The sequence below is a fragment of the Cervus canadensis genome, chromosome 26 (assembly GCF_019320065.1).
Source record: "Cervus canadensis isolate Bull #8, Minnesota chromosome 26, ASM1932006v1, whole genome shotgun sequence".
Classification (NCBI taxonomy): domain Eukaryota; kingdom Metazoa; phylum Chordata; class Mammalia; order Artiodactyla; family Cervidae; genus Cervus; species Cervus canadensis.
In genome coordinates this window covers 14,758,200-14,782,688 of record NC_057411.1, presented here as the reverse complement: position 1 = coordinate 14,782,688, position 24,489 = coordinate 14,758,200, and the positions used below count along the sequence as shown (strand labels likewise).

At 38.5% G+C, this 24,489-nt stretch overlaps 2 protein-coding genes across 15 annotated transcripts in view; both read right to left on the bottom strand.

Moving 5' to 3' along the window:
- Positions 1 to 24,489, bottom strand: part of ADGRL3 (adhesion G protein-coupled receptor L3) — a 709,244-nt gene that overhangs the window by 590,159 nt on the left and 94,596 nt on the right. The window lies entirely within an intron of this gene.
- Positions 1,824 to 10,489, bottom strand: LOC122428005 (dual specificity mitogen-activated protein kinase kinase 4-like). The gene is made up of 2 exons (XM_043447617.1): positions 10,434 to 10,489; positions 1,824 to 5,421 (listed from the first exon to the last, which is right to left on the bottom strand). The coding sequence occupies exons 1-2, from the start codon at positions 10,487 to 10,489 to the stop codon at positions 4,239 to 4,241; spliced, it is 1,239 nt and encodes a 412-aa protein (XP_043303552.1). The 3' UTR covers positions 1,824 to 4,238.

Genomic DNA, 24,489 nt, shown 5'->3' with positions numbered 1-24,489 from the left:
GTGTGAGTGTGTGTATCTTAAAAATTAGCCAGAAGACACAAAATTACCTGGAAAGAAATACAGCATTAATCCTTTTAGCATAGTGTTAATCTGAGATACCTATACAAATTACTCTGATAAGGATCAACAATTTATTGGTTTGGGGAGATCATATTCCAAGTGAAGTAATTATTATTCTATGCTCTATTCTCAAAGAAAATTTATATGGAAATAAAAATGAAACATATGACACTTAAGATACTCTATGGAGAAATTAACTAGAAATTATTTTATATATTTAAAAAGTACAAACTCCATATTTGGGTAATTTTGGTGTGTCAGAACAAAGGAAAACTCTTGCAATCATCTTCTTCAAGCCTTTTTAAAGAAGAGAAACGTAATGAATTAAACATTAAAAGTCAATGAGCTTTTATACACTTTGTGCCAAAATATAGTTTTTAAATTAATAAAGATAAAGAGAAATTATAAGAGTAAGAGAGAAAGTAGTAACTCAAACACAAAATATATTTCAAAATAATTATTAATTGAAGTATAGTGGATTTAAAATGCTGTATTACTTTAAGGTGAACAGCAAAGTGAATCAATTTTATACACACACACACACACACAAACACACCCACCAATCCCCCCCCACCCGCCACATCTATCTATTCTTTTTGAAATTCTTTCCCATGATAGGTTATTACTAGATACTGAATATAGGTTCCTGTGCAATACAGTAGGTCCTTGTTGTTTATTTTATATACAGTAGTATGTATGCACAAACTTTTAAATCTCCTAAGCCAAGTGAGAAAGAGATAATGTTATAAACTTCCCTAAGCTCTCTGCATCCTTCCCCTATACACACTTCTTAGTACTGAAATACATTTACCAAGAAAATATAAATACAGTAGGAATAGATTTCTGTTTACAATAAGCTAAAGTGAGAGTGAAATTTGCTCAGTCTTGTCCAAGACTCTTTGAGATCCCATGTACTATACAGTCCATGGAATTCTCCCAGCCAGAATACTAGAGTGGGTAGCCTTTCTCTTTCCAGGGCATCTTCCCAACCCAGGAATTGACCCCAGTTCTCCTGCCTGGTGGGGAGATTCTTCACCAGCTGAGCTACCAGGGAAGCCAAGAAGACTGGAGTGGGTCGCCTATCCCTTCTCCAGGGGAATCTTCCCAACCCAGGAATCCAACTCAGGTCATTACTGGAGTCTTCTTTATCAACTGAGCTATCAGGGAAGCTAAGGAGCTAAAGGGTATAGTTCAAATTCTTGATTCCACATATTTTTGTACCAAGTAGTTTTGTTCAGAGAATTAAATGGTTCTTGTAACATTAATGATTTTACAAAGAAAAAAAGTTTCAGGCTTTTTTGGTTCAACTCTTTTTGATAATTATTGATGTGGATCATTACCTCTTTAAATAAAGTAAATGTTACTGCAGCTTATTAGTAACAAAACATGAATGGCCACCAAGCCAATGCTTGACCATACTAATAGAAAAATTCTGACCATGAATACTCTAACATAATAATGAGGAATTTCATTAATGTCTCTAATGCAGTTGACTTTTTTGATTTTATACTATTTTTATGGGATTCCCAAGTGGCTCTTGATTAAAAAAAAAAAAATCTGCCTGCCAATGTAGGAGAAGATCCTCTGGAGAAGGAAATGGCAACCCACTCCAGTATTCATGCCTGGGAAACACCATGGCTAGAAGAGCCTGGCAGGTTACAGTCCGTGGGATCTCAAGAGTCGAGCACGCATGTACATGGAGACCCACACTGTAGTTGAAACTAGATAAATTGAACAAAAAATTATTGAAAAGCTATAAAAGATTTTTTTTTTCATCATCACATCCTAGATTTATTACAACTGACCTGCAGACAAGAGAAGAGAACTATTACATCGACACTTCGATTCCATGGATACATCTTAAATAGAGGGAGAATTCAAACAAGAATACAGGATAAACTATTCCCAAGCTCCAGGAAGCAGTCATGTGACTGAGCTGCACTTTTTACAGACAAATAAGGCAGTAGCCCTTCACATCAGCTTTCCGACAGTTTTTATACAATATGCTTCTGTGGTACAGGAGAGAAATAACCAGAGCTCACAATGTACAGTTCTTACACTATTGTCACAGTGTGTGAACACTGTACACCCTTTTGTTTTCATAAAGATACACTGTAATAAACTCCTTGCCCTTGAGTTTATAGTTTATAATAATCTATGATTAATACACTAAAATTGCCTTTTTTATGTGGTCGTCCACATGAGAGAACAGTCAGATCAGCTCCTGACGGTCAGCACTGTGTTCCTCTCCATCTGCATATGGCAAAGTGACCCCACGTGGAGTCCTCCTAGGTCCCTGGGAGCCGTGGGGATGGGGGGCGATGGCTTGGCGTGATCAGGGGCAGGCGCTGCGGGGCTTCCCCTCCAAGGCTGGGGAATCTGGGGTTTCCGATGCCACGGGGGAGAAAACAGGAAGATCAGGCAAGTGGACCAAAGCGAGAAACCACTGGTGAATTCAGAAATTGACAGGATGTAACTGTAAACAGCACCATTCTCCCTTTGTTGTTGAAAAGTGTCTGTGACCGTCACCTGGGAGGAGACACAGCGACACCCACCGCTGTTTGGTTCCGTCACAGCATCTGCCGCGTCTCAGACCTCGGCCGGTTTACGCTCCAGTGGGCGTGAGCTGCTCACGGCGCTGCTGGACAGACCTGACCGTCACACCTACGCAGGGCGTCCGGGCGGGGGCTGGAGGGAGACCATGGAGACCCAGCTCACGGGGAAGGGAGGAAGGACAGCAGAAGATGCAGATTTCAACAGCCTCCTAGAACTATTCTGGTGTTCTTTGGGGGTTTTTTGGTTTTAGGGTTGTTTTTTGTAGAATTCCAATCCTAAGAAATGTGGTGACCTGCTAGTGTCTTGTAGGTGAGGAACTCATGTAAAAGAAATCCTCCTCTGGTCAAGTGTTATCTCTAAAAGAGATGCTCTTCCATCACCCGCCACATCAGCTGGGCCCCACCTTCTCAGCCTTTTAAACTTGAGATCATGTGATACACTGGAGGCTGTACAAATCCTTGGTAAAGAACATCCCTGGTAATCATGAAGGTTTCCATTATAGGGAAAAAGGCGAGATACTGGATCAAGCAAAAGTCACGTAGGGGCAACAGACCACAGATGTGGGGAAAGAGACGCAGAAGCTGCAGACCCGGACCAGTCATGTCGCACAGCTGAGACCTGGTCTTTCGCTGCCTAAAAGACATCTTTATCTGATCAGTCAAGGCACACTGCTACCAGCTACTTCTCCCCGTCAGTGAGTTACAGAGGCTAGAGCATCAGGCTTGGGACCAGGGGAAATACATAGCTGCTACGAGTTGTTCCAGACAGGATTCTAGGATTAAAAACATCTGTAAACTTTGCCCTCCGTATTCTTCCCTTCTCAGCCCGGGTGGTTTGTGGCAGGTGGAACATCCAATTGGCAGCACACCGAACTCGGAGAATCAGCACCTTCTCTGACGCGTGGCAGACTCCTGTCTCCCCGATGGAGGGCAGGGGACTGGGGGTGGGGGCGGGGGAGAAAAGAACACATTCTGTCCTGTCTCGGCATTTTCACGTTCTCCTCTCTGAACGCAGCACGGTTTTTGGTAAAGATAAACGTGCTCTAATTTAACGTGATATTTCAAACAGGGAATTTGGCTGAGCACATGGATCCCCAAGCGTGGACAGTGACTGTCAAACAACAAAAGGTCCAATCAGTCAACCTATTGCACTTGGTGAAGAAAGTCTACCCCTCCTCCGTCTCCCAGCTCCGGAAGGCAAGGTGTCTCGCTGGCTGCGCCCGCTGCGCGCTCCAGCCCAGAGCCTGCATTCAGGCACAGCGCGGCCGCCACCGCGTCCATCCAGCATTCGGAAGCCTGACGAAACACCCTTCCAGCAGCTGCGTCTCCAGGCTTCGAGTCTAGAAATGAGTTTACAATGTGGTCTCATCACAGTCAGCAAGCTGATCGTACTGACATCCGGGTTCACGGGAGAGCGGGCGAGGCCTCTGGCCCGCGCTGACGCTGCGCGGGCGCGCAGGGCCGCGCGTTCGGGGTGGCGGGAGTATACAGACGGGATGAAAGAACACCAGTCACGGTGTGCGCGGTGTCTGGCGAGCAACAGAAACACTGTGGTGGGGGTGAAGGTTCTGGAAGTCTTGCTTCCTCTCAGCCCTTTGTCTAGAGTCTGACGGAGCGGCGACATCAATCGACATACATGGGGGAGCTCGGAGTGGCTGGCATCTGATCCAGGATTTTACACACATAGCATGCGACCTCGACAGCGCGCTCCTCATACATCAAAATAAAGGGGTGTTTCAGGAGTTCTTTATACTTTGGCCTTTTGGATTCATCCTTCGTAAGGCACAAGTTGACAAAGTTGATGAAACTTGGGGAGAACTCCCTTTCCTCAGAGTTACTCAGTTGTGGTGGATCCCCTTTCACGACTTGCGTTAGTTGATCAAATACGCTATTCCACTTTGGATAAGGAAATCGGCCAGTGGCCAATTCGTACAATGTGATCCCCAGACTCCAGACATCAGATCGGACATCGTAGCCTTGTCGTGATGCACTTGGGTCTATTCTTTCAGGTGCCATGTAGGGCCTGCAGCCAGCATCTCTCGTCTTGGCGATCGAGTCCACAAGCTGTCCACTGATGCCAAAGTCACAGAGTTTAATATTTCCACTTCTGTCCAGAAGAATATTGGAAGGTTTGATATCTCTGTGAATGATTTTCAAGTTTTCTTTTAAGTGGTTTAGTGCTTTCACAGTTGCTAAAGTGATTTTGCCTAAAATTTCTTCTGGAATAACATCATCTAATACACTATATACATATTTGTAAAACTTATCAAACGAGGTAGACATGAGTTCCATACAGATCCAACAGTCACCCTCTCGGAAGAGCGCGCCATAGAACTGAACAATGTACGGGCAGTCACTGCTCGGCATCACTACATCCAAATCCATGAGGAGCTGCTTCTGCTCTTTTTCATCCACTGTCGACCGGATTCTTTTAACTGCCATTATTTGCCCACTTGGTTTGTGGACCATTTTGTTGACAGAACCGTAAGCTCCTCGTCCAATCTCTCCGAGGTCTTTCAAGTCCTCTGCAGTGAAATCCCAGTGCTGCTCAGGGGAGATCTTCAGTTTTCCTGACGACTCAATGCTGTGGGTTCTCAGTCTCTCTATGTGTGGGTTTTGAACTCCTGCAGGATTGGGATTCAGAGTAAACCTTGCTGTAGATTTGAAAGGTGGATTTGCAAAATTCAACTTCAGTGCTTTGCGTTTACCCTGCATGCTGCTGACGGCCGGGTGGCCGGGCGCCGGGGACCCGGCGGGGCCCGGGGTGCCGCTGCCGCCCCCGGAGCCACCGCCGCCGCCGCCGCCGCTCAAAGATTTTTAAAATTAGGTATCAGACATATTACAGTACACTTTTTTTTTCAAGCTACAAAGATTTAGTGCATTATCTTTTCATTTATTTCTATATATGTCATCATTTTTTTTTTCCGCATGAGCTGAGTTCAAGTTTTTGCTTAATAAATAAATAAAATGGGAAGTAGGAGGTGGGGCTGAAATTCCCTAGAAGCAATAATCACTCTTAAATAATATTGATATGCAAGGATATTTGTTGAATACTTGATTATGTTAATGAAGGTTTTCAAATACTTAATACAGAAAGGAATTCACCAGAAGATAGAAGAGTAGCTATTGCACAACAGAAAATCTGACATATAAATATAATGATAAATATTAGGAACCTTATGACCCAAACTGAACACAGCTCAAAAAATGCCCCTGGGTCGAGACTGACTGTGATGCTGCCAGATTTTTCTGATAAGCCATTTAATCTTTTGAGTAAAGTCTAAATTCTTAACTAAAATTCTTGTGTAACATCTTGTGTGTTTTGAAATTAAGGCTGTCATTATTTTTTTCATCATTACACAGTCTACATATTTGCTTCAATGTGAATAGGATGATGTCTATAGATTTCAATACTAAATACACATAGTCTGTAAATCTACTGAGGTAATAGAATTTAGGAACGTCACTTATCCCTGATTTAACATTCTTGAATTGAAGTTTAAATCCCTGAAATATTATCAAGGCTTCTGAGGAATCTCCATGGTTGCAGCAGTTAACATAAGATCTTGGCAGGTATTTTGACAAAACAAAGAAAATGTAAGATCTGTTTTATGAATATTAATCAAAACCTATATTTGGTAGTCATAATTCATCACAGTTTCAAAAAATCAGAGTGGCTTTGCTAACATTTCCCAAATCTAACTTTAAAATATAACTTTATAGAAAAAAATCTTGCCATTAGCACTAACTCTTTCTTACGTACTTCAAAAAAGATCTAGTACCATGGGGACCAAGCAGGACTGACAGAAAAGAAACTATAAATCTATGTCACTTTTAGAAATGAGCCCTGAATTCAATCATAACGAACCGTGTTCTTTTTCTCTAAGCTAAAGTAACATAGCAGTGCTGTTAACAGTATCCCAATTTATTTTACCTCCTTCAGGTTCCAATAAAAAATGCTTACAATTTCATGATTCAAATATCATGATCTTTTACACAGAGAATCAAGGGACCCATTGACATGTGACATGCAATAGATACTGCTATAGAACAAATCAATAGTAAACAAAGAAGCACAAGAAAATGCCCCAGCTTGTGAAAATTCTCTTCAAAATGTTCAATCAGAGCACATTGAGAAGATATTTATTTTACATTTTTCCATCGCATTCTAATATAGTTTGTTAGATTAGCCTAAAGTAGTTGGATTGTTATTAAGCACACATGTTCTTTAGTGAGAAAATAATCATTTCAAATAAAATGTAACTTTGTACAATTGGAAAACAGTGACATAATGAAAGTTGGACAGCAATTTATATTAATTTAATCAGCAACAAAATCCTGCAGGGAAAAATAGATTTATCTTTGGAGGAGATACATTACATTTGAATAAATAGATGAAGTATAATAGCACTCGAGTGAAATAAATTTATGCTTTAGATACTAAACAGCAGGTAATTCCTTATCACTATAGCTTTGAGATAGGCAGGACTTTCCTGTTAATAAATCTATTACAGTATTGATGAAGTTAATATACTCATTATGATTTAGGGTGAAAAAACTGTAAAAATAACACAATGAGGACATTTCTCATTTTTTTGCTTAATTTTGCTATTTGAAATGTTCTCACTCTTCCTTCTTGTTACAGGTTCTCCTTGAAAAAAAAAAATTATCAGCATCTAAGGTCAATGATCACCTGACTGCCTCTTGAGAAACCTATATGCGGTCAGGAAGCAACAGTTAGAACTGGACATGGAACAACAGACTGGTTCCAAATAGGGAAAGGAGTATGTTAAGGCTGTATATTGTCACACTGTTTATTTAGCTTATATGCAGAGTACATCATGAGAAATCCTGGGCTGGAAGAAGCACAAGCTGGAATCAAGATTGCCAGGAGAAATATCAATAACCTCAGAAATGCAGATGACACCACCCTTATGGCAGAAAGTGAAGAGGAACTAAAAAGTCTCTTGATGAAAGTGAAAGAGGAGAGTGAAAATTTTGACTTAAAGCTCAACATTCAGAAAACTAAGATCATGGCATCTGGTTCCATCACTTAATGGCAAATAGATGGGGAAACAGTGGAAGCAGTGTCAGACTTTACTTTTTGGAGCTCCAAAATCACTGCAGATGGTGATTGCAGCCATGAAATTAAAAGACGCTTACTCCGTGGAAGAAAAGTTATGACCAACCTAGGTAGCATATTAAAAAACAGAGACATTACTTTGCCAACAAAGGCCCGTCTAGTCCAGGCTATAGTTTTTCCAGTGGTCATGTATGGATGTGAGAGTTGGACTGTGAAGAAAGCTAAGCGCCAAAGAATTGATGCTTTTGAACTGTGGTGCTGGAGAAGACTCTTGAGAGTCCCTTAGACTGCAAGGAGATCCAACCAGTCCATCCTAAAGGAAATCAGTCCTGAGTGTTCATTGGAAGGACTGATGCTGAAGCTGAAACTCCAGTACTTTGGCTACCTCATGTGAAGAGTTGACTCATTGGAAAAGACCCTGATGCTGGGAGAGATTGGGGGTGACAGGAGGAGAAGGGGATGACAGAGGATGAGATGGCTGGATGGCATCACTGACTCAATGGACATGAGTTTGAGCAAACTCCGGGAGTTTGTGAAGGACATGGAAGCCTAGCATGCTGTGATTCATGGGGTCGCGAAGAGTTGGACACGACTGAGCGACTGAACTGAACTGAACTGAAGGTCAATGATATAACTTCGTTTCCTGTGAATTTAGCAACTAATAATATTCAATAAAGACTTTGTGTTCAACAAATAATGTAAATAAGCCATCTCTGTGTCCCAAAATTACTATTTACCATAACATTCACTGATATTTCTTTTTTCTTTTTTTGGTTACGTGTCCTTAACTTTTAGAACATCCTATGGAAAAACAAAGCCTGCCATAGAAAAGACTCAAATTAATTGTTTTCACTGTCATTCACAAAAGATAACATAGGATCTTCAAATTATTTTCTTTCCCTTAGTTAAAAGTTATTCATATAAGACAGTTGTACCTAAATGCCAAGATTACATTCTTAATATTTCCAAGGGATTTGCACAACATTCTTATTGTACATCAGAATCCTAACATTTTTTATTGTACACTAGAACTTGAGCCTTGCAGATTATTCTGTCTGCTTGCTGTACTGTAAAATTAAAGATTCAGGATCAGCTCCATAATCATCAATATTAATAATACATTCATTAATCTTGTCCATTGCAAAGTAAATCTCACTTCTATAATATTTACAAATCTCTTTCCCTGTGAAGTTTTTTCTGACAAATTCATAAAAATTTCTATTCACAACTGTATCACAAAGTCAAGAATACTTTACTATTCTCATTTGTTCACGTATATGTGTCTTTTCCTAGAGAACAGGCCTAAAAGTACATGGTTATATTTAATTCATTTCTACATTTGCATCAACTAGCACAAAGCTTGGCATGTAATAGAAGGTGAATAAATTTCTGCTTCACTAATGTGTAATAGAATTAAGCCAATGATTAAAGTTTCAGATAAAAGAAAAGTAAGAGCTGGTTAGGTAAAAGAGAAAATGACTGTAAATATTTTTCCTAAATAAAAGTATTTAATAATAAAATTAACCATATATCAAGGTTTTATGCCCTATTATAAACAATATAAATGTTTTCGGCTTGTCTTTGTTTTTCTTCATTTATTTCTTGTTCAGTCCAGAATTATACCCATTTTACATATGGAAAAGCTGAGCCACAAAAAGTGTCACCAAACTAATTCAGTCCAAGCAAACTCAATCTAGTGCCTGCTCTTAGTCACATGCTGCTGCTATTGCTAAGTCGCTTCAGTTGTGTCCAACTCTGTGTGACTCCACAGACGGCAGCCCACCAGGTCCGCCATCCCTAGGATTCTCCAGGCAAGAACACTGGAGTGGGTTGCCCTGCCTGTAATAAAGGGAGAAGGAAAAGCTGCTTTCATTCATCTACCATCTCCTTGTCCTGCGTTTGCTTTGCTTCAGGCATTACACAAGTGTCTAAGACACAAAGGTGAATAAAGCTGAGGCTCTCTGGTCACCATCTTTCTCAGAAATATATGAAAGTCTCTAATGCTTACAAAAAAAGACATACATTCAAAAACATACATATCTTTTTCATTTCACTGTCAAATTTCTCACCTTAGCAACCAAAAAATAATGATTCCAATACCTCACAGCCACTTCACCCTCTAATTACTTCCAGTCACGTCTGTCTTCTTCACTCACTGAGAATTCTGTCAAAAAATTCCCTAATTGTCAAATCCAGCAGTCTCTTCATAGCTTTCAATCTATTTAATGTATTAGTAGCACAGGAGACCTTTATACCAATCAGATTCCAAGGAATTCAATCATATGCAAAGGATAAGAGGAAATAATATGAAATAATAATGAAAAGTTAGAATTGAACCTAACATTTCACTTTACAATGGGAACTCTTAAGATAAGTTAACTCTTTCAAGGTTGTATCTTGAGTTGACACAGAGTTATGGTTAAAATTTAGGGCTATCTTTTCAAAGTCTATCAATACTTTCTTCAACATAGATCTTTCTTTCAGTACTTCTACCAAATCTACATCTGAGGCTCTCATATCTGTGGTGGGCAGCCTCAAGATGAACCCCAGTGATTCTTGCCTGCAGGTATCTACGCTCACATGTAATCCATCGCCTTGTAGGTGAACTGAGTCTACTGACTCACTTCAAATAAACAGAATGGCAGAAGTGATAGGATGTCACTTTAAAGATCAGATTATAAAAATCCTGTGGTTTTCATCTTAGGCCTTTTGTGTTGTTTGCTCTGGAGGAATACAACTGCCACGTCATCATGTATGATGTAAGGTCACGATGTAACCGGTATGACGTCATGATGTCATGATGTAACCAGTAGAGAGTCCCAGGTGAGTAAGTTTAGTGGTGGATTCTCCTCCAGTTGAGCCTAAAGATGAGACTGCAGTCCAACAGCCTGACTGCAATTTCCTGAGAGAGCCAAGCTAGAGATACTCAACTAAGTAACACGAAGACTCATAAGCCACAGAACTACAAGAATATGCTTATTTTTGAGTAATTTTTTCTCATGCATCAAAGATAATACATCCTATCCTGAAACTACTTGTAATATTACTAATTGAAGTATCTCTTCATCCTATTTTGTACTGTTCTACTCCATTATCCTTCCAACAGCACACACGTCATGTTTTTCTGTTACTCAATGTCCCATAAGCAATGTCATAAAAATACTAACAAACACAGATATGTTAAAAATACTGAATCTAGTACCCAAAGCCAACCACAGTCTTCCAGTTTGTGTTAACCGGTTTACTGTTTCTCAAATATAAACAGTGGTTTCCTTCTGCTATTTGTTATTGGAACATTTGCAACCTTAGAATAGGTATTGAAATATTATTTTAAAATGTTCAAAAATAACAAAAATTCTGTACAATAATATTTACATTGACCACTTCTGCAATTCTAAGAAATCACTGTTACATAAATGCTTTGTCACTCAGATAACAGCCAGCCTGGATCATTGGTTCTACTGTTATTTTCAGTTGTTACCTAAGTTGTACAATAAACTCAGGTACGCCTACTCTGAGAATATAGAAACACTCTAAAAGGTATAGGATCCAGATAGCTTTAAGATAATCAATTTCCAGAACCTAAAATTCAAACCTGTTCTCTTTTTAAAATGACTCTGCCTCAGAAAGTACTGAGGATCAAGATTTTCCTTCCCATTCAAAATCATAGTTTTTCCAATTATAGGAAAAGGGTTTCCTATGAGCTGTCTAGAATCTTACTATAATGTACTGTCTAAAAGTGTGACAAAGTGATTACAATGAAAAAGCAGCATTTAAATTAGCCTTACCTATAAACATGAGTTTGAGTAAACTCCGGGAGTTGGTGATGGACAGGGAGGCCTGGCGTGCTGCGATTCATGGGGTCGCAAAGAGTCGGGCACGACTGAGCGACTGAACTCAACTGAATCAAAATATATAGCTAATAGTAAAAACTAAGGCACCCACGTGGTAGAAAATCAAACCATTCCTTCAGTGTATTTTTCTCCTTTAAACAAATAAGACACAGAGAAACAGTCTTATGGAGCACACAACCATGAAAAAACATAATATCGTCTTTTCCTTCCTAAGCACATACAGGTAGGACCCATAGAGTTGTATTTGACTTCTCAAAACAATTCATAAATAATTATATTCTAAATCAATGTCCATATTATATATTCTCCTGTCACTTGTATTCTGTGTAATAGTCTCATCCTGTAAATTACAATTGGTCTTGAAAATAGATAGCATTTAAAACTTATGAATCTTCATACAGCCAAATTTATCTCTTTTTCTCCATCTAAATTCAATCTCAAAAGAGAAACTGAAAATATTTTCCAAGGAATAAAATGTTATCAGGATGATACAAAAAACAAGTTTTAATATAAAACAGGTTTTTAAATGCTATAGAGCATAGCTTTCAAATGAAGGGACAAAATTGAATCACATAAACACACATATATGCACACACAAACAGAAAAGTGCAACTCTGATCAATGCTTCTAAACAGAAATCTATGGGGCAGTGTGCTCATAAACAGAGGTTTATAATTAGGAAAGCCTTTCCTATCTGAACATCTACAATGCACTCGGCTTCATTCAAAATACCTGACAAAGGTTAATTAATTCATTCCTCATGAACATTCTTTAAACATTATTTTCATCACTTTTATGGATAAAAAAAATTGAAATATAGAACAGTGAAGAATTTTCAAAGAAGACATCTCTGTCCACGTAGACACACAGTGGCCAAAAAGGGATTCAAACCAGGTAGTCTAAACTCAGGACCACAAGACAGTGTACTGCCTTTCCTTTTAAGATCTGAAGATTGACTTCCCAGTGAGGAGTAATGGTACCTGGACCTCTCGTAAGAACAGAGAAAAATGCCATGCTCCTTGAAGTAAGGGCAGGCTTAGATGCCAAAGCCCAGCCAAATAGAGCGCACAAGCCAGAAATTTGAGTCAGGCTCCAGGGATGCCAAAAAGTAGGAAGACTTTAATTACAACATGTTCATAATTTAGTAACCTATTTTACTTTTATCTTCCATTTTACCTATTACTTGAGAAATGAGAAGCTCTGTAAGTACTAAGAGATGATTGGGTCCATAGCCAATGATTGAAGTAGAAAAGCTGTGTCCCTTCCATGGCTGAGGTTGCGGTGTAGGCTCTGCTAAATGACATTCCCTCTCTTGATGCTAGTCCCTGCAACAGAGCCCTTTTTATCAAGTCCATTAAATGAGAAACAATGGCTTCTCACAGTTAATCACTGCCCTAGTCCTATTTCCAGCCTTTGTTCCAAGTCTCGCTCCATTCGCTCTCCACTATTTCCAACCTGTAGCTTCCCTAAGATACTATTATTCTGGACAAAGCAAGGAATTTTAACTCAGTTGAGTTTAAGATGTTGTTGATAAAGTGAAATCTTTTCTAAACTCTAGTCACCCTGTATATGACAGAATATTTGGGACATTCTGAAAAAGTCTTTTTGAGAAAAACGGTTCCTTTCAGGGTGATTTGACAAAAGCTGACCTTTTTGAAAAAAAAGAGATCCGTCTCTAGCCTTCTAGCACTGGCATCCCAGCTGCACCTCATAATGATTTAGCAAAGCTATGAAGTCAGGAAAACAACTGCTAAAGCTGAGCTACCTGGTATTTATATGCTAGGCAGTAAAACACAGACACAGTTTCACAAAGTGACCTCACTGCTGCTTAAGAGATTGTGATGGTTATACAGGCAGGGGCTCAGGAGAAGGTGTGGAAGAAATTATGCCTGAGGCAATAACTGTTTTTCAACAATGGGGCTTTTACTTGTTTTATTTCCTTTTATGCTTAATTCCTCTGTAGCACCTGTTGCAATATACTATATGCTGCTATGACTTAGAGAGCTGTTACTCTGAAGTGATTTTAAGTATAAAGACTACAGGGTAAAACCTATTGGAACCTGGCTATTTATTGCTTCCCTAGCACACAAGTAAAGGAAAGCATAAGTATTACATATGAATGTGTCAGAACATAAGTTCATGTATCTTCAATTACTTAATCCTAAATTATTGTACATTGTACATAGCATAGAACTATTTTATGTGAACTTCTACAACTCACTATTTTGTAAGGATGGCAACAGACATTCAAAGAAACAAAGGCAAATAATTTGACTGATATCTTTAAAACTTTGCATCAATATTCAATGCTGCCATTTTAAAGCTTTCTCAAGGTTTTATGTTGGCTTGATTCCACAGTTATGACTTATTCATATAAAAGAGGCATTCAGACCAGCCAGATGACTCCAAAGTTTAAAACATGAGCATCTGTCTCACACATTTGTCTTATTGACTAATGCTTGATAGATCATGTCTAAGGTAGCTACTTCTTACTTCAGTTCATCCCCTTACCCCATGTTCTCCTCTCTGGACATCTGTGTTATTCTCCATGTCCCTCTTTATCTGTGTTACCTGAGATATCATGGTATACCTGCCTTACTCAAGGTCTAATCTATCCTTCCTTTGACAAAGGTCAAAGATGTGACAAAACATTTTTAAGTAACAAGAACATAATTTTCCACAATAATCAGAACATTTTCCCAGGTGTACATGTCAATTCAGTGATTAATAAGACAGACATAAACAGACAAACATGCTGCCAACAGTCATGCACAGAGAAGAAAATATAGGTGGTTTTTCATAAATATTTACAGAGGTCCAAAAATCAAAAATTGATGAAAGGAAAGAGGAAGGGGAGGAGGGAGGAAAAGAGAGAAAGAGACAAAGGCGGAGAACCATGAAAATAAATCAAAGATTTTTTTTTTTAATGAAAAAGGAAAAATGTTGAAAGAAGAAAGTAAGATCTGCAAAGTTACAAATGGGAGAAAAAGGTTTAAAATAACTAGGAGGTGACTGAGCTGCATTCATATTAACTGTGAGAAGAGAACTACAGGTCACTTCTACTCCAGTGTTCTAACTTGAAATAAGAGTGTATTTCACTGCCACACTTCTTAAAGAAACTGTTCTCCAACTATATAAGCCTCAAATTTCATTTATTCACATAGATATGTGCTTCCCTGATGGCTCAGATGGTAAAGATTCCTCCTTCAATGCTAGACATCTGGATTTGATCCCTGGGTTGGGAAGATCCCCTAGAGAAGGAAATGACAACCCACTCCAGTATTCTTGCCTAGAGAATTCCATGGACAGAGGAACCCGGCAGGCTACAGTCCATGGGGTTGCAAAGAGTCAGATATGACTGAGCAACTTTCATTCACTAACTCACTCACTGTGTCCACACTTGCAATGCAATCAAACCTCACATTAATGAGGTTATTCATTCATTCATTCAAAAATTATTTATAGAGCTGCAGACACTGAATTTCTTTATACGTATATTATGCATTGGAATGCTTAAACTAATTGTATGATCTGATGATGTTCAGTCATTAAGTATCCTCTGACTCTTTGTGACCCCACTGACAGTTGCCCTCCAGGTTCCTCTGCCCAAAGGATTTCCCAGGCAAGAATACTGGAGTAGGTTGCCATTTCCTTCTCCAGGGGATTTTTCTGAACAAACCCATTGCTCCTGTGTCTCCTGCACTGGCAGGCTAATTCTTTACCACTGATCCACCTGGGAAGGTATCTTTTACACACGCTGTTAAATGCTTTAAACACATTTTTTTCCATTGGTCCTTATAATAGTTTTATAATTTACATATCATCATCCATACTTTATTAATGTGGCCACTCAGGTGCTTCTCTAAAATCAACACAGCTAACAGTCAAGCTGGGTTCTATTTGATTTTAAATTGACTTCATCGTTTTTCATATACTAAATTTTCACAAATGATTTATTGGTTTAATTGAACTCTTATTGGTCTAACAAACACAGGAAGACATCATTCATTCAACAAATATTTATTCAGTGCCTACTTTATACCAGACATTCTAAGTTGGGACAGAGCAGGGAATGAAGCTAGCAATCTCTGAGCTTATGGAACATTTAGTCTCTTAAGGATATTGAATTCTCCAAAAGTATTGGACACATTGGCAATTGAATAACACAAAGACGGTAATGTAAATCATACTCATCCAGAATCTGATTTTTGTATACTCACTGGTCTACCAAACTAGACAAACTACAGCAGAATTATCCAGTGTTCATCGTTCTTTATATTCACATGAGATACTAATGATACAAAATGTTCAGAATTTTTGAAAAAAATTTTCATATAAGAAAATAATGTATGAAATGTATTTTACAGTCATTTTAGAGATGACAAATTTCCCCATGGCTTTGTTTTCTGATACTGGCTAATGTATGAGACAATCTAGAAATAAGATTGAAAAGGATCAGAAAGTGGAAATTTTTTCAAATATTACTGTCAAATGTTAAATAATTTTACTTCTCACATTAAAGATGAGGTAATCTTTATTGAATTGGATACAATATGTCCAAACTGTATATCTCATATTTAAATGTAATTTACTGTACCATTCAAGAACGAGCCCAAAAACACACAAAAAAACACACTTTAATTTTCCACAGTCCTGTTGAACTAACTTAACTTACAAAGAGAAAAGAAGTTTTTGGAAAAATAATTTGGCAGTTAGAAATAATTCATACTCAAGTAATTACTGGACTTTTTGAACATTTAATTTTAAAATTATAAGAAGTATAAATAGAAAGAATATGTGTATTTTTTCAATAAATTACAATATGAACTCATCGAGATTATTTATAAAATGGACAAATGAATGTATTTGTAATTGTATCCAAATTATATTTAATCATAAGATTATGAATTGTATTACAGCTGATTAATCTGCTTGTTTAGGACAAAAAGGTGGCTATTTGTAGGTTGTATTTAGACCATTTAAAAATTTCTCACAATTATTTCCTAAAATCCTTCCCATATTCTTCTGGACAAGCTTTACTAATTTTAAAACGAAAGAAAAATATTTACTAAAATTAAATATATTTTCCAGTCTTGCAAATAACACTATTTTTATATTTGCATATATATGCCCACAAAGAAAAGATATTTGCATATATTTTATTGATATACAGAATACTCAAAATGCAGCATTAAGTATTGTCTACATGGGTGTTCTAAAAAAAATCACATACGTCAACACTTAATTAAGTGCGTTTTCCTAAAACATGCAATGACATCAGGATCCCAGTGTTGAGGATCAGTTATGACAGTGATTTATAAAGAACAATTCTAAAGGCTACCCCAAAGCCTTTTGTTGCAGCTTAAGATTCAGAAGATACAGATATTAAAGGAAAATTTATATCATTGTGTGTATGTATATATATATATATATATATACATATATATATATATATGTTTATAGTACTATTAGAGGCATTCATCAATTATATATATATCATAAACACAAACTGCTTGCCTGCATTAGAGAAGGTTGTAAAGAAAGTATTTATATGCTCCAACCTTGATAAGTTTTCTAAGGAACATATAATTAATAAATACACTACCTAAATTTTAAAGCAATTTTAAATCAGGAGGTCAAGAAAGAATAACTTCCATATAAAATACAAGCAATACATATTTCTAGTCCCAATATTAAAATGTGTATTACAAAACAGAAATTCTTTAGGAATTACAGTATTAGTTATATGTTATTTTAAAATAATAGAAATACATATTTTAAATGTTTGGATTTTATAACTTCAGCTAAAATATTTCCAAATGTCTAAATTAAATGCAGAAGGTACTACCAAGGTTGCTAGAGTAAATAGATACTTTTAAATACAAAATACATAAACAGTATAAACCAAAAGTTAAATTTAAGAAATTAGATGTAAGAAATGAAAATATGAAGACACCTTGGCAGAGAGAGTAAACCTGACTTAGCATGTTTCAGTGAACAAATGTTCATATTTATATTCCTAGTACAGGTATTAATGACTCGAAGTTTGACTCTTTCGCTATATACATATGTCCATGCACTCCAATATGCCAAACTTAAGAATGAAATTGAAAACTCATTTTGAAAACATAAATTTGTTTCAGATGCAACTGATGGGGTTCAGGAACCATTTGAACATAATGCAATTTTTAGATTTGTTTATTTAATAATTGGTAGGCAGAAAACTTTAAGCCAAAATCTGCAAACTCATGTGAAATCAGCAATGACCAATTTTTATTAAAAAAAAAAAAAATTATTGGAAGACAGCCAAGACCATTATTTTATGTACTGTCCACTACTTTCAGGCTTTAAAGGTCCAATAACTTTAAAAGACCTCTCTAGCCCCTTAGGTAAATGGCTGCACTAAACTGAACCCACCTGCAGAGGAACACACAAAATGAACAGTTCGGTTTAGTTCAGTTCAACTCAGTCCCTCAGTCTTGTCCGACTCTTTTTGAATCCATGGATTGCTGCAATCCAAGCTTCCCAGTCTATCACCAACTCCTGGAGCCTACGCAAACTGACGTCCATCACATAGGTGATGCCACCCAACCATCTCATCCTCTTTCGTCCCCTTTTCCTCCCATTGTCAATCTTGCCCAGCACCAGGGTATTTCTCAATGAGTCGGTTCTTTGCATCAGGTGGCAAAAATGTAGGAGTTTCAGCTTCAGCATCAGTCTTTCCAATGAATATTCAGGACTGATTTCCTTTAGGATGGACTGTTTGGATTTTCTTGAGGTCCAAGGGACTCTCAAGAGTCTTCTCCAACACCACAGTTCAAAAGCATCAATGCTTTGGCACTCAGCCTTCATAGTCCATCTCTCACATCCATACATGACTATTAGAAAAATCATAACATTGGCTAGATAGACCACTGTTGGTAAAGTAATGTCTCTGCTTTTTAATATCCTGTCTAAGTGGTCACAGCTTTTCTTTCAAGGAAGAAGTGTCTTTTAATTTCATGGCTGCAGTCACCATCTGTAGTGATTCTGGAGTCCCCAAAAATAAAGTCTGTCACAGTTTCCACTGTTTCCCATCTATTTGGCATGAAGTGATGGGCCTGAATGTCATGATCTTACTTTTCTGAACATTGAATTTTAAGCCAACTTTTTCACTCTACATTTTCACTTCCATCAAGAGGCTCTTTATTTCTTCTTCACTTTCTGCCCTAAGAGTGATCTCATTAGAGTATCTGAGGTTACTGATATTTCTCCCGGCAATCTTGATTCCAGCTTGTGCTTCCTCCAACCCAGCATTTCTCATGATGTACTCTGCATATAAGTTAAATAAGCAGAGTGACAATATACAGCCTTGACCTACCCCTTTCCCTATTTGGAACCAATCTGTTGTTCCAGGTCCAGTTGTAACTGTTGCTTCCTGATCTACACACAGATTTTTCAAAAGGCAGATCAGATGGTCTGATATTCCCATCTATTTAAGAATTTTCCACAGTATGATGTGATCCACACAGTAAAAGGCTTTAGTATAGACAATAAAGCAAAAGAACATGTTTTTATGGAGCTATTTTTTTTTTTTCCCCGATGATCCAACAGCTGTTAGGAATTTGATCTCTGGTTCCTCTGCCTTTTCTAAACCCAGCTCGAACATCTGGAAGTTCACAGTTCATGTAATGTTGAAGCCTGGCTTGGAGAATTTTCAGCATTACTTTGCTAGTGTGTGAGATGAGTGCAATTGAGCCGAAGTGTGAACTTTCTTTGGCAATGTGTTTCTTTTGGATTAGAATGAAAACTGACCTTTTCCAGTCCTGTGGCCACTGCTGTGTTTTCCACATTTGCTGACATATTGAGTGCAGCACTTTCACAGCATTATCTTTTAGGATTTGAAATAGCTTAACAGGAAATCCATCACCTCCACTAGCTTTCTTCGTAGCGATGCCTCCAGCTCTCCAGAGGAGACATACGGCACACCTGATCCAGTGTCCCCACAGCACACCCGGGAACCGAGCGGCGGGCCTGGGGAAGTGATTGAGACCCACGACCCACCTGGGACACTGGGCTCACCAAGCACCTGGTCGCCTGAGCGTCTCAGACCTGGAAAGGGCATGGAATGCATGCCCAGCCCACAGAGACTGATCCAGAACTGTGTCTGAGAGTCTCCTGTGGAAGTACACGTCAGCAGTGGCCTGGTGCAGGGGTTCTGGATGCAGCAGACCTGAGCATGGCATTAGCCCTCTTGGAGGAGGTGGCCATTAATCCCACCATGGAACAAACAGAACTTGCAGAGGACTGACTAGAGAAGGGAATGGCAAACCACTTCAGTATTCTTGCCTTGAGAACCTCATGAACAGTATGAAAAGGCAAAAAGATAGGACACTGAAAGATGAACTCCCCAGGTCGGTAGGTGCCCAATATGCTACTGGAGATCAGTGGAGAAATAACTCCAGAAAGAATGAAAGAATGGAGCCAAAGGAAAAAACAACACCCAGTTGTGGATGTGACTGGATATGGAAGCAAGGTCTGACTCTGTAAAGAGCAATATTGCATAAAACCTGGAATGTTAGCTCCATGAATCAAGGCCAATTGAAAGTGGTCAAACAGGAGATGGCAAGAGTGAATGTCGAAATTTTAGGAATCAGCAATATAAAATCAACTGGAATGGGTGAATTTGACTCAGATAATGATTATATCTAATACCATGGGCAAGAATTCCCTAGAAGAAATGGAGCAGCCATCATAGTCAACAAAAGAGTCTGAAATGCAGTACATGGATGCAGTCTAAAAAATGACAGAAAGATCTCTCTTCGTTTCCAAGACAAACCATTCAATACCACGATAATCCAAGTCTATGCCCAGACCAGTAATGCTGAAGAAGCTGAAGTAGAATGGTTCTATGAAGACCTACAAGACCTGTTAGAACTAACACCCAAAAAAGATGTCCTTTTCTTACAGGGGACTGTAGTGCAAAAGTAGGAAGTCAAGGAATACCTGGAGGAACATGCAAATTTAGTCTTGGAGTACAGAATGAAGCAGGGCAAAAGCTAATAGAGTTTTACCAAGAAAACACACTGGTCATAGCAAACACCCTCTTCCAACATCACAACAGAAGACTCTACACATGCATATCATCAAATAGTCAACACTGAAATCAGATTGATTACATTCTTTGCAGCTACAGATGGAGAAGCTCTACACAGTTAGCAAAACCAAGACTAGGAGCTGACTATGGCTCAGATCATGAACTCCTTATTGCCAAATTCAGACTGAATTTGAAGAAAGTAGGGAAAACCATGAGACCATTCAGGTATGACTTAAATCAAATCACTTACGATTACATAGTGGAAGTGAGAAATAGATTTAAGGGACTAGATCTGATGGACAGAGTGCTTGATGAACTAAGGATGGAGGTTTATGACATTGTACAGGAGACAGGGATCAAGACCATCCCAAGGAAAATGAAATGGAAAAAGCAAAATGGCTGTCTGAGGAAGCCTTACAAATAGTTGAGAAAACAAGAGAAGCCAAAAGCAAAGGAGAAAAGGAAAGAAATACCCATTTAATGCAGAATTTCATAGAATAGCAAGGAGAGAAAAGAAAGCCTTCCTCAGAGATCAATGCAAAGAAACAGAGGAGAACAATAGAATGTGAAAGGCTAAAGATCTCAAGGAAACATTTCATGGAAAGATGGGCTCAATAAAGGACAGAAGTTGTATGAAGCTAACAGAAGCAGAAGATATTAAGAAGAGGTGGCAAGAATACACCAAACTGTACAAAAAAGATCTTCATGACACATATATTCATGATGCTGTGATCACTCTCCTAGAGCCAGACATCATGGAATGTGAAGTCAAGTGGGGCTTAGGAAGTATCACTATGAACAAAGCTAGTGGAAGTGATGGGATTCCTGTTGAGCTATTTCAAATCCTGAAAGATGATGTTGTGAAAGTGCTGCACTCAATAGGCCAGCAAATTTGGAAAACTCAACAGTAGCCATGGGACTGGAAAAGGTCAGTTTTCATTCCAATCCCAAAGAAAGGCAATGCCAAAGAATGCTCAAACCACTGCACAATCTCACTCATCGCACATGCTAGTAAAGTAATGCTGAAAATTCTCCAAGCCAGGCTTCAGCAATATGTGAACCGTGAACTTCCAGATGGCCAAGCTGGGTTTAGAAAAGGCAGAGGAACCAGAGATCAAATAGCCAACATCCACTGGATCATAAAAAAGCAAGAGAGTTCCAGAGAAACATCTATTTTTGCTTTATTGACTATGCCAAAGCCTTTGACTGTGTGGATCACAATAAACTGTGGGAAATTCTTAAAGAGACAAGAATACCAGACCATCTGACCTGCCTCCTGAGAAATCTGTGTGCAGGTCAGGAAGCATCAGTTAGAAGTGGTCATAGAACTACAGACTGTTTCCAAACAGGCAAAGGGGTATGTCAAGGCTGTTTATTGTCACCCTGCCTATTTAACTTATATGCAGATTACATCGTGCGAAATCCCAGGCTGGATGAAGCACAAGCTGGAATCATGATTGCTGGGAGAAATATAAATAACCTCAGATATGCTGATGAAATCACCCTTATGGCAGAAAGTGAAGAAGAACTAAAGAGCCTCTTGATGAAAGTGAAAGTGGAGAGTGAGAAAGTAGGCTTAAAACTCAACATTCAGAAAACTAAGATCATGGCATCTACTACCATCACTTCATGGCAAATAGATGGGGAAGCAGTGGAAACAGTGGCTGAGTTTATTTTTTTTGCTCCGAAATCACTGCAGATGGTTACTACAGCCATGAAATTAAAGGAAGCGTACTGCTTGGAAGGACAGTTATGACCAACCTAGACAGCACATTAAAAAGCAGAGACATTACTTTGCCAACAAAGGTCTGTCTAGTCAAAGCTATGGTTTTCCTAGTAGTCATGTATGGATGTGAGAGTTCAACTCTAAAAAAAGCTAAGCACCAACGAATTGATGCTTTTGAACTGTGGTGTTAGAGAAGACTCTTGAGAGTCTCTTGGACTTCAAGGAGATTTAACCAGTCCACCCTAAAGGAGAGCCTTCCTGAGGGTTCATTGGAAGGACTGATCTTATGGCTTAAACTTTTGGCCACCTAAATGCAAAGAGCTGACTCATTTGAAAAGTCCCTGATGTTGGGAAAGATCGAGGGCAGGAGGAGAAGGGGATGACAGAGGATGAGATGGCTGGATGGCATCACCATCTCAATGGACATGAGTTTGGTTAAATTTGGGAAGTTGAAAAAAAAAAAAAAATTTGGGAAGTTGGTGATGGACAGGATGCCTGGCGTGCTGCAGTCCATGGGGTAGCAAAGAGTCAGACATAACTGAGCAACTGAATTGAACTAAATTAACTGAGGAAACAGACTCTTGGAGGGCACAAACAAAACATTGTGTGCACCAAGGCCCAGGAGAAAGGAGCAGTGACCCCACAAGAAATTGATCCAGACATGCCCAATGAGTGTCCAGAAGTCTCCAGTGGAGGCTTGGACCGGCATTGGCCTGCTGCAGGCTTGCTCTCAGATGCACAGAGAGCAGCAGTGTGTGATTGGGACCTTTTGAAGGAGGTCGCCATTATCTTCATTACCTCCACCATAGTTTGGCCTCAGATCAAGTAACAGGAAGGGAACACAGCCCTGCTCATCAACAGAAAATTGGATTAAAGATTTACTGAACTTGGCTCCACCCATCAGAACTAGACCCAGTTTCCCCTTTAATCAGTCTCTCCCATCAGGAAGTTTCCATAAGCCTCTTATCCTTATCCATCAGAGGGCAGACAGAATAAAAACCACACTCACAGAAAACTAACCAAATTGATCACTTGGACCATAGCCTTTTCTACCTCAAGGAAAATGAACAGACACAACTTCAAATGTCCACAGGTGACTTCAGTTTATCTAATATGACATTGAAACTTTCTATCCAATTTCACATAAACTTCATATCAATTCTTTCCCCACAACTCACAAACCCCCACTTCCATAATAAATTTGAAATCTTTTTCAAGGTAAAGTACCATATGTATTGTGTTTATTTTGTTGCTTTATTATTATTATTATTATTTTTAGTGTGTCCCCTAAATGTGGATTGCCAGATTACAGTAAAAAATGCAGGATGTTAGGTAATATTTTAATTTCAAGGGAACAGCATATACTTTTATATGTCTTCAGTATTGCCAGTCATTACACATACCCCGCCCATCCCTTGAACTTTCAAAGAGAAAAATTAAAAGGGGCTTCGTCTGTTCCTTTTCACATTTCCTTTCTATATTCACTTTACTTTTAAATTATTCCACCATGGGAAGAATATTAGTTGTGTAACTAAGGCTTATAATTTTCTACCGAACTCCCTGGAGGTGGGAACAAGCAAACATCTGAGCAGGAGGCCACTGAAACAGTTCTGATTAGCCCCAAATGTGACTGAGTCTTAATCTCCTTGGTTATAGGGATTGTGCTCCTTAGCTTTGACCTTTTGCCAAGAAGCAGGTACTGTACAACCATTATACTCATTGAACAATGACTATGTACCCTGCACAATACCATGTCATCTGGCTATGCTGACTGGCCCAATATACTAGGCCAAGGTGAAAACAAAACAGATGTTTTCTATCTTCTTTCTCTATTATTATTATTTTTTTAAATTTCTCTCAAATAATCAGATCCATTACTTCCTGCTGTTGACAGCTAAGAAACAGTTTATCAAGGGACAAGGACACTATCAAGTCATCACATCTTTTACTAATTATGTTTTAGTATGTAACAATTTTTTTTTTTTTTTTTTTTTTACTGATTCAGTGAACTTGGACCAAACCAAGCCCAAAGCATCCAGGGGACTGATGCCCAGTATCCTCTATTTCAAACTTATTGTCCTCACACTGTGTCTTTTTCCTTTAAAGGCACCCTTTTCTCAAATTCTCACTCCTTT